Source organism: Pocillopora verrucosa, chromosome 7, assembly GCF_036669915.1.
Source record: "Pocillopora verrucosa isolate sample1 chromosome 7, ASM3666991v2, whole genome shotgun sequence".
NCBI classification, from domain to species: Eukaryota; Metazoa; Cnidaria; class Anthozoa; order Scleractinia; family Pocilloporidae; genus Pocillopora; species Pocillopora verrucosa.
Window position 1 is genome coordinate 18,216,831 of NC_089318.1, and position 15,874 is coordinate 18,232,704.

The window sequence follows — 15,874 nt, forward strand, 5'->3', positions numbered from 1 at the left end:
ATTTCTGGTTAAGAAATTACAAAGTGATGAACCGGCTACAAGCACATCATTTCTTTTTTTCGACTTCAATGTGGGAAATTCTGAGAGAGCACATCACACCCTCTCGGGTAGCTGATCAGAACACAGCTGGATTCGCCTTAATCTTGTTCGCTCGTGGGTTACACCACATGAAAAGAACAAAAAAGGACGAGAAATTGGAGTAACGTGATAAAGAGCGAGGTGACATAAAAATGAAAAATTTAACCCCAAACATTTTAATTATTACGAATTCTTGATCATGTATGAAAATAAAACTTCGTCAGCGTTACTATTTATCTATTTATTTATTTATTTTTTTTTGGAAGCTTTGCAAACATCGTTCGACTTCCTCAAAAAATACTATTATTTTTTTCTTCAACAATTTAAACAACTCATTCAAAAGGTGATCTGTTGTATTTCGCGATTCGGTCAGAATTCGGTTTTGGCGGGAATTCTCTTTGCGCAATGACGAACTACATTAGCTCATGTGTTTACTTCAGAAGGTAAACATTCAGGTTCAGAAAATGCTAAAGGTTGCGTAGAATCCTGCTCTGAAGGACACGGAGAATACCACGCCTGTCTAACAAGAGAAATTTCCTTACATCCCCTTTAAAATTATACAGCAACAGATTCTTTTATGTCAGCAATGCATTTACAGATATTTTTTAATTTCTCCATAGTTTTGTGATATCTAAAGGTTTTTTCAGTTTTATTTCGGTTTCAAATGCTCCTATAATCTGGCAGCAAAGTCTCTCAATGGCCTACAAGATGCGAGAACCAGCGCTCGGTTCTCCACTTGCTTTTGATGTGTGAGCAGATTATTGTTCTCGATAGCCAGAAGGCCGATGCAAAGATAAATATACAGCTCCTAAAATACCATCTTATTCAGAAAATTCTGGATCATAATAAATAAGAAATGAAAAAGGAAGACTTTTCTCAAAACAAATTTTGTCACGGGTTAGTGGCTTTCGGTCATTCATGATTACTTAGCTCTCTTTAGAAGAATATTTGTGGAATATTTTATTCGGTGGAGCCTTTTTCACACATTGGAAAAACGCACTGAAAACTCTGATTCACGAGAGCTATGGAAAATTCGCAAGAAAATACATAAACCAAATGAAATCTTTCTCTCGCTCTAATTGGTTGGATAATCGATGTAAACGCGCTTCTTTGCATATTAGGTTGCGGGATTTTGGAAGAACTCGAGACAGTTGTGCAAACCCTTGACTGCGTTTTGAGTTTGTAAAATGCGCCATACAATTCGAAGATTCAACAACCCCGTTTCACGGGAAACTCACAGGCATTATATTGCTGTCGGTATCCAGAGGGTGGGGAATTTTATAAACAAAATCTTATCACAATAGCATGACGGAGAAAACTTTGAAATTCTCACTCTTTCGTTTTATCTAAGTATCAGAGACGAGTTGGTCTCCGCCTTTCTTTTTGGGTAATTTTCATTTTAGTATCCTTTTTTGTTTCGTGAGGATGTTTCCCAGCGCAGTAAAATTCTATTCTATTTTATTTCTAGCTATGGCGGAGAGTAAACTTCCGACAACGGGAGAAGAACTGGATTTGAACAATGAGATTCGGGTCACAGGTGAGAGAGAGCAATAGAAAATGGCAGCTACATGGTCATTTTGAAGCAGTTGTAATGTTTAGTGGTGGAATAGTTAAGTACATCTTTAGTGGGTATTATCAAGAGCGGCAAGTACAGCGGTAATCCGCATAACGATTCAAAATGGCCGTTGACATCACGGAAAAAAGGATCTGAACATCAGTTTTCAGCAAGCGCTTTTCAAACTCGGTCTTCATAATTAGAGCAATTCGCATGGACTATAAATGAATTTTTACCCATAATAATTCATTTTAATAAAGTTTTATTTTTCATATTTTTGCCGTTTTCTCTGGCAATAGTAATAATGTTTATCAAATGATTGAATTTCAGGGACAAACGAAAGTCAAGTGACATCAAATGACACCAAACTGGAGGTATACGATGATCCATTAAGAGGTGAGAAATTAGATTCTTTAAAAGACGCCTCGGTATGGTTTTTAATTAGGCACATTTTCATTAAAGTTTGTTACCTATTCTGTGAATAACTTTTGAAACAGAAACTATATGTTCGAATTTCAAACTTTATCACCAGAGAAACACTGAATTTTATTGCTGCGTGGGTCACGAACAAGCTGTAGGTGCGAGGTGTACAATTGTCTACATATACATGGAATGAAAATCATCATTAAATCTATTACCGCGAAAAAATAAAAGAAAAATGTGATGAAAAAATTAGTATCGTACTCAGTATGAGGGATAGATTTGAATCAAAATCAAAGAAAATTTCCAGAATGTTTCCTATTTACATCATGTAATCTTTGTAGTTGTTTTATAAATTATGAATCACTACTATTGCTAAATGTATCCTGATACAATTGAAAAACCTTTGGGATAAACCATTTGCAACTAAGGTCGAGAGGAGACTGATCGTGGAAATCAAATGGACAATAACGTTTGCAAAAAGTTTTATCTGATTCTGCGTTCCTTCGAACACACCACACCATATATGGCCAGAGTTTCCGAATTTCATTGGTCTGGAGACTATTTTAAGTGATTCAAAACATCACTTAGAGTTAACGGTTTGGTTTAGGATATCATTGGGGTGAGGGTTTGTGGTCGGCGGGCCCATGTATACAGTAACCGACTGTTTGAAAAGAATGAAAGGCCTGTAAAGGATAGGAATTAGAAAGGGGATCTAACAACATGAAAATGAAACCTTGTTAAAATGAAATCATTAATGTTAAACCGGTGTGTTTCCAGATATAGCAAAAGTATGTCTCGAGGAAGGTAACAAAGAATACAGACAGGGAGAACATCAAAACGCGATAAACTCCTACTCGGAAGGTCTTCAAGTGAACTGCGAAGATATACGGCTGAACGCCAAGCTTTATAGCAACAGAGCAGCGGCTCATTTCCATTTGGGTAAGAATCTTCTTAAAGGAACTACTAAATTCCTCATGGAACGTACTCAGTGAAGATAATGAATGTACATTCTGCACCCATTTTAAACAGGATTTTCTCCTCGCCTGCTGTCTTCCCTGCCATTTTTTGCATCATTTGTCGCCTGAATATTGAAATGAAACTGGCAACTTGAATATTTTATGTCGATCACACACGTGAAAATTCTCCATTAGGATGTAATTCTCAAGCAAAGTTTCATCGCAATTGTGAGATATTCTTACCGTAAATTATGATAGGCATAGTTTCCAAATAAATTGCAAAGCAACCAATAAGAATATCGAAAAATTCCCGCGTATCCTTAAATCAAGTTGGTAATCCTCTTACGTGACGTCATGTCCTCCCTCGCCAGTCGTTGTGACTCATATTCTGCTGACTCGACTGCCGAAATAATGGCTCGGCCATCTGATAACTTAAGAATCAATCACTTTTTTCAAAAGTCGAATTTTATAGAGAAAAAAGCAAGGAATCCTCTCAAAAGATGCCTGGAAAAACAATCAAATATGGTCAAAGCGCTTACAGGGTCATACAGTCTAAAGCGAAGAGAAGCTTTAGAAAAACCGAAATTCCCAGATCCGAGTAATCTACTCTTTTTTATATATTGTCGTCAAGGTTGCAAAGAACAATACTTTTTTCGAAACACATCGTTCCCTAAGGAGAATTGAAATAATTTGTAATACAGCTCTCAGGAAATTCGGGTATGCGTCGGCTTATTCAGCATGAGAAGGCAACTCCAGCGATGGACTAATATGATACCAAGGAAGCGTAGAGCTGCTTCTTTGATAAGTAAACCACAAACTAAAAATCAATATGAGGAGAATTGCCCTAAGATGAAATCTGTGAGTTTCTTGTGATCAAACTCAGTTGCCAACTTTAAAATATCTAAAGGACAAGAGCCGAAAAACGAAGGTGTTTGACCACATTCTCTTAAATCTGGGTCAAATCTGGGTCAAAATGTGAACCTTGTCTCCCCCAATTTTACCTGATAAAATGATTTTCTCCTGGTTTTAACTAAGGCCAAGTCTAGGACAGGTATAAAGACGAATACGTAAATTGGCACGTGATGACGACTGACACTTAGTTCCTGAATTCCTTAGGAAACTACGAAGAATGTCTCAATGATGCAACAGTTTCTGTTCAGTTGGAACCCAATTTAATCAAAGCTATTAAGAAAGGTGGGTGTTGCAGTCAAAATTCATCAAACCACTTTTCTGTGGTTTCTTCAAGAGAATTGTATGGATTACGGCAGCTGACTGTACCTCGGGTATCAACAATAACTGGCCCGTGAATGTTTGCTATGTAGATAAAAAGTGCAAGTTAAGGTCAGTGAGCTATAAATGAAAATTAAACCAGTAATGGTTCATTTAAACCAAAGATTAAACATGTTTGAAGTCGTTTTGTTAAATACAGTTTAAATTTTTTCTTCATAGAATTAGTATAAACTGATGTTAGTCGACTTCACATATAACATATTGAAAATGCAAATAAGCGATTGTATAAATTCTGTGGAAAATTCAGTTTTTCAGTCCTCTCTTTCTGGTTTTCATTCAGTTAAACCCGGTTTGACTAAAAATGTTTTGCTCATGTGAATGGGGTGTGAGACGATTTTCTGGCTACTTTTATATGTGGATAGTAATTAATTAGATACCTCACGTCATTACCTTCTCAGCCGCCAGTGCTTGCGTGGAGCTTTGCTTGTACAAAGAAGCAAGGAGCTGGCTACATATGGGATTGGCCGTATCCTTTAACGAGTGTTTCAAACGTTATACGCAAAGAAATGCAAGCAGTGTTCACTAACACCAAGCTGAGCAGTTAAAATAAACTAAAATATTTTCAGTTATTCCAAAACATTTCATTTGACAGAACGGGAATTTTATCTAATTCGCAGAACGCCCCTCATCAGTGTCTCTCTAAGAATATCAGCAGGACGCCCAAACCAAACAATGATTACGCCTAGTGAGCTTGTTAACACTTATATTAATATTCACTCTGGTAAGAAAATATTTAAATTAGGAAATCGTCAAAAGAAATCCACTTTCGACAGGTATGTCCTTTTCTAAGGTTTGTTTAGGGAATAGCGCATGTTTTTTAGGGGTGTTTGAGAAAAACACCGCGAGAGCGATGTTCCAAAATTCTGCAAAATACCACGAGCTTCCATTAAAAGAACGTCCAGTGACGCTGACATTAGCCCCAAACTGTCTGACTTATAATCCGAGTCGTCATTCTTTCTGAGATAAAAACTTCTTCAGATTCACATAAATTTCCTTGGCTTCGAAGTTCATAATATCCAGACGGATCCGTTTTTCTTCAGCCCGCGTCGTCCGAACTGTTGGCCACATAAAGTTTTTTTTTTTTTGGTGTTTACATTTGCTGCATTTTCTATAAATTCTTGAAGCTTTTCTTTGATTCACAATCTGGAAATATTTCAGCCATTGTTTCAAAATTAGAATCAGTATCATTTCAGTTAATGTAAAAATGCAAATTTTAAATGTAAGGTTCTAGGATTTGACTGACATACTTATTTTCTCAGCGATTCACATACATGAAATGTCTCAACCTATAGAATTGTACCTCTAATATTTTTATTTTTATTGAAATTTGTACACATCCACTCATAAGTTATTTATTCTTAACCCATATAAGATTGAGAAGGATAACAAACCTCTGCTTCACTTACTGAGCAAATCTCAAACATTAATAGAGAGCCACGAGTGTATTATGGAAAATGCCAAAGTAGACAGAGAAAAGACCGAAGAGGGAATCCGTTGTAACCTTCTAGGAATAGCTCATTTTAATCAAGGACAGTTCAAAACAGCAATCGATTACCATCAACGTGATCTAGAAATTGCTAAAGAAATGGGAGACAAGGCCGGAGAGGGAAACAGTTATGCCAATCTCGGCTGCGCTTATCTTTGTCTAGGACAGTTCAAAACAGCAATCGATTACCATCAACGTCATCTAGAAATTGCTAAAGAAGTGAGAGACAAGGCCGGAGAGGGAAAGAGTTATGCCAATCTCGGCTGCGCTTATCATAGTCAAGGACAGTTCAAAACAGCAATCGATTACCATCAACGTGATCTAGACATTGCTAAAGAAGTGGGAGACAAGGCCGGAGAAGGAAGGAGTTATGGCAATCTCGGCTGCGCTTATGATAGTCTAGGACAGTTCAAAACAGCAATCGATTATCATCAACGTCATCTAGAAATTGCTAAAGAAGTGGGAGACAAGGCCGGAGAGGGGAACAGTTATGCCAATCTCGGCTGCGCTTATCTTGGTCTAGGACAGTTCAAAACAGCAATCGATTACCATCAACGTCATCTAGAAATTGCTAAAGAAGTGGGAGACAAGGCCGGAGAGGGAAAGAGTTATGCCAATCTCGGCTGCGCTTATCAAAGTCTAGGACAGTTCAAAACAGCAATCGATTACCATCAACGTCATCTAGACATTGCTAAAGAAGTGGGAGACAAGGCCGGAGAGGGAAAGAGTTATGGCAATCTCGGCTGCGCTTATGATAGTCTAGGACAGTTCAAAACAGCAATCGATTACCATCAACGTCATCTAGAAATTGCTAAAGAAGTGGGAGACAAGGCTGGAGAGGGAAACAGTTATGCCAATCTCGGCTGCGCTTATCGTGGTCTAGGACAGTTCAAAACAGCAATCGATTACCATCAACTTCATCTAGAAATTGCTAAAGAAGTGGGAGACAAGGCCGGAGAGGGAAAGAGTTATGGCCATCTCGGCTGCACTTATTGTGGTCTAAGACAGTTCAAAACAGCAATCGATTACCATAAACGTCATCTAGAAACTGCTAAAGAAGTGGGAGACAAGGCCGGAGAGGGAAACAGTTATGGCAATCTCGGCTGCGCTTATTGTGGTCTAGGACAGTTCAAAACAGCAATCGATTACCATCAACGTCAACTAGAAATTGCTAAAGAAGTGGGAAACAAGGCCGAAGAGGGAAAGAGTTATGGCCATCTCGGCTGCGCTTATTGTGGTCTAGGACAGTTCAAAACAGCAATCGATTACCATAAACGTCATCTAGAAACTGCTAAAGAAGTGGGAGACAAGGCCGGAGAGGGAAACAGTTATGGCAATCTCGGCTGCGCTTATTGTGTTCTAGGACAGTTCAAAACAGCAATTGATTACCATCAACGTCAACTAGAAATTGCTAAAGAAGTGGGAGACAAGGCCGGAGAGGGAAAGAGTTATGCCATCCTCGGCTGCGCTTATCGTGATCTAGGACAGTTCAAAACAGCAATCGATTACCATCAACGTCATCTAGAAATTGCAAAGGAAGTGGGAGACAAGGCCGAAGAGGGAAATAGTTATGGCAATCTCGGCTGCGCTTATCGTGATCTAGGACAGTTCAAAACAGCAATCGATTACCATCAACGTGATCTAGAAATTGCTAAAGAATTGGGAGACAAGGCCGAAGAGGGAAAAAGTTATGGCAATCTTGGCTGCGCTTATGATAGTCTAGGACAGTTCAAAACAGCAATCGATTACCATCAACGTCATCTAGAAATTGCTAAAGAAGTGGGACACAAGGCCGGAGAGGGAATGAGTTATGCCAATCTCGGCTGCGCTTATGATAGTCTAGGACAGTTCAAAACAGCAATCGATTACCATCAACGTCATCTAGAAATTGCTAAAGAAGTGGGACACAAGGTCGGAGAGGGAAACAGTTATAACAATCTCGGCCGCGCTTATCTTGGTCTAGGACAGTTCAAAACAGCAATCGATTACCATCAACGTGTTCTAGAAATTTCTAAAGAAGTGGGAGACAAGGCCGGAGAGGGAAGGAGTTATGGCAATCTCGGCTGCGCTTATCATAGTCTAGGACAGTTCAAAACAGCAATCGATTACCATCAACGTCATCTAGAAATTGCTAAAGAAGTGGGAGACAAGGCCGGAGAGGGAAAGAGTTATGGCAATCTCGGCTGCTCTTATGGTCGTCTGGGACAGTTCAAAACAGCAATCGATTACCATCAACGTGATCTAGAAATTGCGAAGGAAGTGGGAGACAAGGCCGGAGAGGCATCCTCACTCTGTTCTCTTGGAAGTTGTTTTGAGCGCGAAGGAAATCTCAAGAGGGCTTCTGACTGCTTTCACTCTTCTGTAGAGGGGTTTGATAGTATCAGGGCCGGTCTGCGATTCAACGATCAGTGGAAGATTTCTTATCGTAATCTGCATAAAAGTGCATACACAGGCTTGTGGCGTATAAACCTAGTTCAAAATGAATTTGTCAACGCTCTTCTTGCCGCAGAAAAAGGACGTGCTCAAGCTCTAAAAGATCTGCTAGAAGCAAAATATCAGCCCCGAGATTCTTCAAGGAACAGCGTCTCGTTCCTTACCCTGAGTTTTGTTCCATTAGGTACAGTTTTCATAGCTATCAGTGGACCGTGCGTCTACTACTGGGTTTTCCTTAGCGACGATAATGTCCAGTTGAGAAAGGTACATGTCAACAATTATAAGTATCAGAGGGAATTGGAAGTTTTCATCCAGCAACTGAACAGAACTGCCTTGAAGGAGATCGATTCAAGAGATGCTGTTAAATACGAAAATCCTTCCCATGACTCGCTGAAAGCGGAGGAAGCAGCGAATGACATGATTCAAATTGATGTAAGGAACTCGCAATTAAGTGCTCTACAGAAGCTTTATGACATCATCGTTACTCCTATTGCTGATCTGATCGAAGGAAACGAGCTTACGGTTGTTCCTGAGGGACCATTTTGTCTTGTGCCTTATGCAGCATTGGAGGACTCGAAGTCAACTTATCTGAGTGATTTATTCAGAATCCGCGTGCTTCCGTCCCTGACGACCTTACAACTGATCAATGATTGCCCAGCTGAATTTCACATGAAGAGCGGTGCATTGCTTGTTGGCGACCCATGTTTTGAAGAGATCATCTATCAAGGAAGACGGTTGGTACAACTTCCGGGAGCAAGGAAAGAGGCGGAGATGATTGGACGAATCCTCAGTATTTCCCCCCTCATTGGAGAAATGGCAACAAAAGATGAAGTGTTAAAACGACTCTCATCAGTGGCTTTAGTACACATAGCAGCACATGGTAAAATGGAAACTGGTGAAGTTATCCTGGCACCAAACACCACAAGAGAAACCCCTCAACCTCAAGAGAAGGACTATCTACTGACGATGAAAGATGTCATGGAGGCTGGGCTGCGGGCGCGACTGGTTGTTCTAAGCTGTTGTCACAGTGCTCGTGGGGAGGTCATGGCCGAGGGTGTGGTTGGCATCGCCCGAGCATTCTTGGGTGCTGGCGCTAGAGCTGTTGTGGTAACCCTGTGGGCGATTGCAGACGAAGGAACCCTGGAGTTCATGAGTTTCTTCTACGATGCACTTGCTAAAGGCAAGAAGGCAAGTGAAGCTCTCAATCAGGCCATGAAGTGTTTGAGAAAATCCGAAACCTTCAAGGAGGTGAAGTACTGGGCACCATTTGTACTCATTGGTGATGACGTCACACTTGATTTCAACGACATCTAGTTGCTGATCCATGTAATTATTCTTTTCATAACATTTATGAACTACAAAGTAACTTTAAATCCAAATTATAGATACATATTTGATCGTATATGCTTTTTTTTTTTTATCTTGCTGTGTAAAGTTTGGGAGTTTCTTTTTTTCCCGAATAAATTGAGATGCTTTTTAATTGAGTGGGCACAGACTTTTTCTTAGAAAATTTGATAGGAGTAAAAAACAGTTTTCTGCTATAATAATTGTTGGGCAGTTTATCGTTTCATGTAGTAAGGCCGAATGAAAAATTTTAGATGATCTCAACGATTCTCCCTGAATTATAATTTTTTTTACTTTTCAGTTAAGGCAGTGAGAATTGGAGCTGTATCATAGAAAAGACAGAACCCAAGAAAGTAAAAAGTTGCCCGCAAGCGTTCATATTTGGAGCAGAAACCACAAGGCTACCTATAAAATCTCTGTAAGAGTCCTCTACTGAGAGCAGGAGAAGCGAAAGAGCCTTCAAGAGCCCATATGGATCTCTGTTTTTGCAAAAGTTGATTCTCCACGTCTTAAATGCTCTTAGGATTTTGGACACGCAGAAGAAAAAAGACTTTGCATTTTTTTATTTTTAATGAACTGTTCGAACTAGCTTAAAAGTAATTCTTTTAAATTAGTGATGTATTGAAATCATCATCACATTTTTTTTATCTAAAATGAACGAGGTTGTTATCTGTAAACAAGTTTTAGGTGTTATATTTACGTTCAAGTTGAAACACCTTGAAAACGTATTCCCAAAATGTTTTTGCAATTTTTTTTTCTCAATCGGTTTTTGCCTTAAGGTTTATATAAAGTATTGCAGCCATATGCGTGTGTAAATATTTCCATAGACGTTGAAAAATAATTGGCCGTTTGGTCGTTTGATTGTTAAATTAGCTTAGTTACAGTCGAATGGAAATTTCAATTAACTTTTGGAGGAATTTTTTCTAGTTATAATTAGTTCTTGTGTCACGAACATCAGATTTTTTCAATCGGTTTTTGCCTTAAGGTTTACATAAAGCTATTAAAGCCATATGTTTTTGTAAAGATTTCCATACAACTTGAAAAATAATTGGTCGTTTGATTGTTCGATTATCTTAGTTTCAGTCGAATGGAAATTTTAATTAACTTTTGGAGGAATTAGACCTAGTTATAATTAGTTCGTGTCAAGAACATCAGATTTGTTGGAATTAAAATGGCACAATTTTTTAAGACCTGTATTTAATCCTAGTATTACCGATACTACGACAGATTTTTCCTATGCGTTTGAACGCTATAAAGTGTTCATGAACACTCTGTTTAAGCGAATTTTCCAATTGCAAACTGAGAGGCTGGTCGGACAAGCAGGTTCACTGATTTGGCTCAAATTTTGCATGTAGACTCGGCTAGGGGTTCTAATCGCTAAATGGATATTTTAAGATTGAACAGTCATTAGGAGCCCCTCCAGGACATGGTTATAAAGGCGCTGGTCAAGACGCTTGCAAAGGCGCTTGTTAAGGCACTTGACAACACCACGCTTTAATGATTGCGCCAAATTCTCATTACTTGTAGTAGGAAGTCTTCGGGTGTGATCGGTTCCTTTAAGGAAACTCATCGCAATCCAAACCCATGACTCAAAAACGTCAACAGGAAGTCTATTTGAAGAGCACGTGGGAGAAATTCAAATTTGAAATGCGGGGACATATCCTGTGCTAGAGATATGCCCAAAAACCGATAACTTTCTAACCACAAAATCAAAGAACACTTTTCTCGTTAATCAAAAACCATCCTTTCCCGGAAATCTAAATAAAAAAAATAAACATGAAGCGTAATTAACATGAACAGAAAGTATTCTATGATTTTCTTAAAGACAGTTTTATTTTCAAAAAGTTCTGACATCAAAAGATTTCCTTCACGCTATATGGTGTTCAAGATCTGATTACAATTCTGTTTTTCGCTCTATCTTCAACAGCTCAACCTCAAATACCAATGTAGCGCCCCCTGAAAATATAAAATAATTGGCGTACATTCATTTTAAGTTGCGTTTTGAGGAAAAAAGTTCATGCCGGAATATGATTGAAGAAGCCCTTCATGTATCCCACAAGGAAAGAACCCCTTACACCTTAACTGGCCTAACATCAGTATGGGTATTTTCCACACTGTTCACTCTACATTTCCTTGGGCGTTAAAAGGAAAAGTTTTGTGTAACAATCAAGAGCTTCTTTAGTTGGTGATTTCCTTTATTCTTGTGACCTTAATGTCTGACTCGGGGTTGATATTATTATACAATTATTCACAAAAGTGGATGCAAATAATTGTTTCAGCAGGTACCACACAGATACCAAAAATTTAGTTTGTTTCTTTCAATATACCAAAAAATGGTCAGAAATTAAACTCTTGACGTGCTGTGTCATCGGCTGCTGGAAGGTGATTAGTACTTGCTATTCACTTCCAAATAGCCAATCAGTGCGTGTGAAAAGTACTATTCACCTGTGTGGTATATACTAAAGGGAGATATTAGCTGCTGGTAACTTCTAGGGGTCAAAGTGTTAAGGGATTTTTATTTGCCACTTTACAATTGCTCATAGACCACTTGGTTTGTTGCCCTGTGTTTTGCATTGTCATGGTTACTTCAAATTTCTCAGGTGACCTTAGGTTAAATACATAGTTTAAGAGTGTAGACAATATGAATTGTGAGCAATTAATACTTAAAAATAATTCCTTAAATAAGATAGTTGTAGTTTTGTGGTTTTTCCTTTTTTGTCAGATTATGTGCAAACTTCAGGCTGTGAGGAGAGACTAGCAGAGTGTTGATGAACAAATCTGTGGGGGAAGTGGGTGGGGTGGCTTTGACGCCATGCTTCAAAATCAAATCTTTCCAGATTTCACAATTTCAGAGGTTGGTATCAATATCTTCGGTGTTCATGTAATGCTCTGACTCAGCATTGTCTCTGTTGACCACAAGCTGTTTACTCACCTGGGATCTTAGGGGGAGCTCCTCTGTCCCCATAACCTGCACAAAAGAAAGAAAATTCCTCTTAGTATAGCAAAAACAGCTGAAAATTATTTTAATAAGAATATGACTGGTAGAATTCTTGCATAATTCAGCTTGCTGGTATGTAACAGATAAATTATATCTACATAAGCTTGCATTTCAAGCAAGGTAAGTTGCCCCATTATCAATCCTACTAGTATCTACTGGCAACAATTCTTACTCACTGCATTGGACATAAATTATATACTTAAATATCAGAGCAGGGACTTACCAAGGTCTGATGGAATTACAAGTTTCCTCTTTTCTCCTTCACACATACTAAAAACAACACGAAAAAAAAAGTTTCAATCAACAATAACAACATGAAGTTTATTAATACCTTGAATAAGTAACAGCAAAATGTTAAAACAGAAAAGCTGGTAGCTGGACACCAAAAAGAACTATAGGAACTATACCATATGTCAGTCAGCCTGTCCCCATCATACCCTAAGACACATATGATCATAACAAGAGAACGTCACTGTTGCCTATTCTTCTCTTTCCTCCTCAGCTCTTCCCAGCTCACCCTATTCTCTTGAATCTCTTTTTCATTGGCCATTGTTAGTTGCTGTACTAATCAAGTGCCCATTTAACAGTGTAAGATTATACTTTGTAGGCTAAAACAATACCAAATCAAATGACAACCCATTTTTTTCAGTTTTTGAAATTTTAGCAATAACTGTATTTCAAGTCATCAACTAATCAACTGATGCTTTTCAAGATTGCATAAAAAAACACTTCCAAAGAGGTTGATTTTAATGTTTTGTAATTTAATACCCATAAGTAATTGAACAGGCTAAACCAAGTAAAAAGAATTTTATGTTGCTGCTAGTTCCACATTTGCAGAATGGTTCGAAGCCAGTTTATCAATAACTGTTCAGGTTCTCTTCAGCCTTAGTCTTAGTAGAGAGAGCAAAAAAATGTCAATTTTATAGACCCCCTAGGGGAATGACAAAGTTCAAAAGCTTGCTTTTCACAGTTTACTTTTTTTTGTACAGTTCTGTACAGTTCTGAAAAAGTTTGAGGAAGTAGTTTGAAAATGTAAGTAATGTGGAGAGAGGAATTTATTGTGTATAAATAAGACTTAGAAACAAATGATGAGTGGTCTATAGTTGTAACTTACTTTAATAGTCCTTGATCCCATCCTGTAATAAAAATTAAATCATTACTTATTAAATAGTAAAAACACTTCTAATATACACCAAATATCTTACATTATTATTCAACTGCTCTCAGAGAGTACAAATAATGCACAAATTGAGTACAAATATCATGTGAAATTGCACAGCTGTTTGGACAGTTGGTTATTTTGTAAAGTAATCCAACAAGAACATTGCAAGACCTGTCCCAAACCACTCCTCTATTTGCTTTGTTTTCCCTGTCTTATAACAAATGACTATAAAATAAACAGTTGGGTAACAAGTAACATATGAGATGTTTGGTGTGCAGCATCACTGAATATTTTTTACTTACTGTTTGTATTTTGACTTGCCCTACTGGCTTGTCAGAATAAGGCATATCTAGTAAAAACCTAAGCGATTTACCCACCAAAACATCCAATGAGGCACAGTTATACAGAAAATATTCAATATCATAAAGAAACCATAAGATAACTGAGGCACTAAGTTAATTCTAATCGTTCAGAAACCTAAAGTTTATCAAACCAACAAACCCAATGCTTGTTTATAAATTAAAGCAATAGATCCCCATTAGCTTGTGATGTCCAAATGTTTCTTGCCTTCTTCCCACTTCCCACATGGGCCAATTCATTGCTAAACCAGTAGAAAGTGCAATCACTTGCTTAAATGCATAATATCACGGCAAACTACAAATATCAGCCTGTTTTGCACATAGTCATGCATGCTATATCACAAGTATCCACCTTTGATAACTTGTCCCACTCCTAATGTAAACACGAATGGTTCTCCTCGAGGGATACTGCTGTCAAATTGTGTCCCATCTTTCAGAGTACCCTAAAAATCAAATAAATGAAAACATACAGAACAAATCAACATAACTCAAGTTTGAAGGAAACCTTTTCAAGTTGTGACCTTTCTCTTGCAGCTAATTCAAATTAAATAATTTTGGGTTATGAATGGAAAAAATTTGAAAAATTCTGTATCAGCTGATTGAGTTCAATTTAAAATTACCCGCAGGTCATTAAAATCCCTTCATTATGATAGGTTTACAAGTCATGTTACCAGAGCAAACCATTTTCCCACAAGCAGTTGAGGAGGAAACATTGCATCAAATTATCTCTTAATGAATATCTTTAAATACCCTGTAAATGAACCATGCAAGCAGAAACAAGACCCTGTCTGTTATGCCTGTTTGACAGAAGTCTATTCAACAAAAAAAGGAGTAAAAGTTCACAATATTAAGTGTGTCACTCTTGAAAATAAAGTGAAACATACTGCTGTTAAATTAGTGAAGTCAATTTATGCCTGGCATATATTTTATCTATCTGCGCCTTTTAAACCAGCCAAGAATCAAACCAACATGAAAATGCAAATTTCCCTTACGCTGCCATATGATTCATTCATTTTGTACATCACTGTGACTCCTGATGAATATATGAATATATACATATAACCTTTTTAAGCAACAGTTTGGTTGTATATATATCAAGAAAATTAACTTTGCTTGATAAATCTCTTTATTCTCATAACCCACACTTTTGATGATCTATTGTTAGTGTTGTGAGAGATCAGATGTTTGTCACCGTCTACTATTATGAATGGGGAAATAACACGTCACACGTGCGTGCCAAGAAATAAATCACAAGATCTCAAAATGCAGTTCAACAACAAGTACAAACGTAGAATCATTTGGTCACAATATAAAAAGATTATTCGATACAGCAAATATTCTAACTCACAGTGTAGTGCATGTGGAGTGTATCACCGCTCTTGGATCTCGTTTTGCAGTCTGCTACCCTTTTCTTTACGCCGATCTGCAACTTTTTTGAGTCTTTCTTGTCCGCAGCGTGCGCTTGATTCGACAAGATAAGAATCATCAACGCCGCTATAATTCCACAGAGAATACGCATTCTATCAGTTTAAATGACAAAAAAACTAGCTTCAACAAGAAGAGAGGAGAAATTATCGCCGCGAGAATGGACTCGTTCTCGAAGAGGAACTCTCATGCAAGTGGACTGAAGGCGCTAAAAGCGGGGGTGATCTGGGCACTACTATAATCTCAAAGAAATTAAAGAGACAGGGGTGAGGCGAGGGTTGTTTGCTTTAACTGTTCAGTGGCCGAGATAGAACGCAGACATTCTAAAAGAATCAGAACATTTTATGATCAAGATGGCCGATCTT

The 15,874-nt window shown here is 38.0% G+C and overlaps 2 protein-coding genes across 2 annotated transcripts; one reads left to right on the top strand and one right to left on the bottom strand.

The window, feature by feature from the left end:
• Positions 1–2,837: 2,837 nt before the first annotated feature.
• Positions 2,838–10,015, top strand: LOC131799836 (tetratricopeptide repeat protein 28-like). The gene is made up of 5 exons (XM_066170332.1): positions 2,838–2,995; positions 4,129–4,206; positions 4,701–4,768; positions 5,675–9,547; positions 9,867–10,015. Exons 3-4 carry the CDS (start codon positions 4,757–4,759, stop codon positions 9,533–9,535), a joined length of 3,873 nt encoding a protein of 1,290 aa, XP_066026429.1. The 5' UTR covers positions 2,838–2,995; positions 4,129–4,206; positions 4,701–4,756; the 3' UTR covers positions 9,536–9,547; positions 9,867–10,015.
• Positions 10,016–11,371: 1,356 nt separating this feature from the next.
• Positions 11,372–15,713, bottom strand: LOC131799835 (peptidyl-prolyl cis-trans isomerase FKBP2-like). The gene is made up of 6 exons (XM_066170333.1): positions 15,433–15,713; positions 14,437–14,527; positions 13,678–13,699; positions 12,787–12,833; positions 12,498–12,533; positions 11,372–11,521 (listed from the first exon to the last, which is right to left on the bottom strand). Exons 1-6 carry the CDS (start codon positions 15,601–15,603, stop codon positions 11,460–11,462), a joined length of 429 nt encoding a protein of 142 aa, XP_066026430.1. The 5' UTR covers positions 15,604–15,713; the 3' UTR covers positions 11,372–11,459.
• Between the last annotated feature and the right edge of the window lie 161 nt (positions 15,714–15,874).

Bases quoted from the DNA above. Each gene is read 5' to 3' on its own strand.
- LOC131799835 (XM_066170333.1), bottom strand. From the start codon at position 15,603: ATGCGTATTCTCTGTGGAATTATAGCGGCGTTGATGATTCTTATCTTG. The intron at 14,528-15,432 runs GTGAGTTAGAAT...TTTGATTTTTAG, and splicing joins CACTCCACATGCACTACACT to GGTACTCTGAAAGATGGGAC. The intron at 12,834-13,677 runs GTAAGTTACAAC...TGTTGTTTTTAG, and splicing joins TGGGATCAAGGACTATTAAA to TATGTGTGAAGGAGAAAAGA.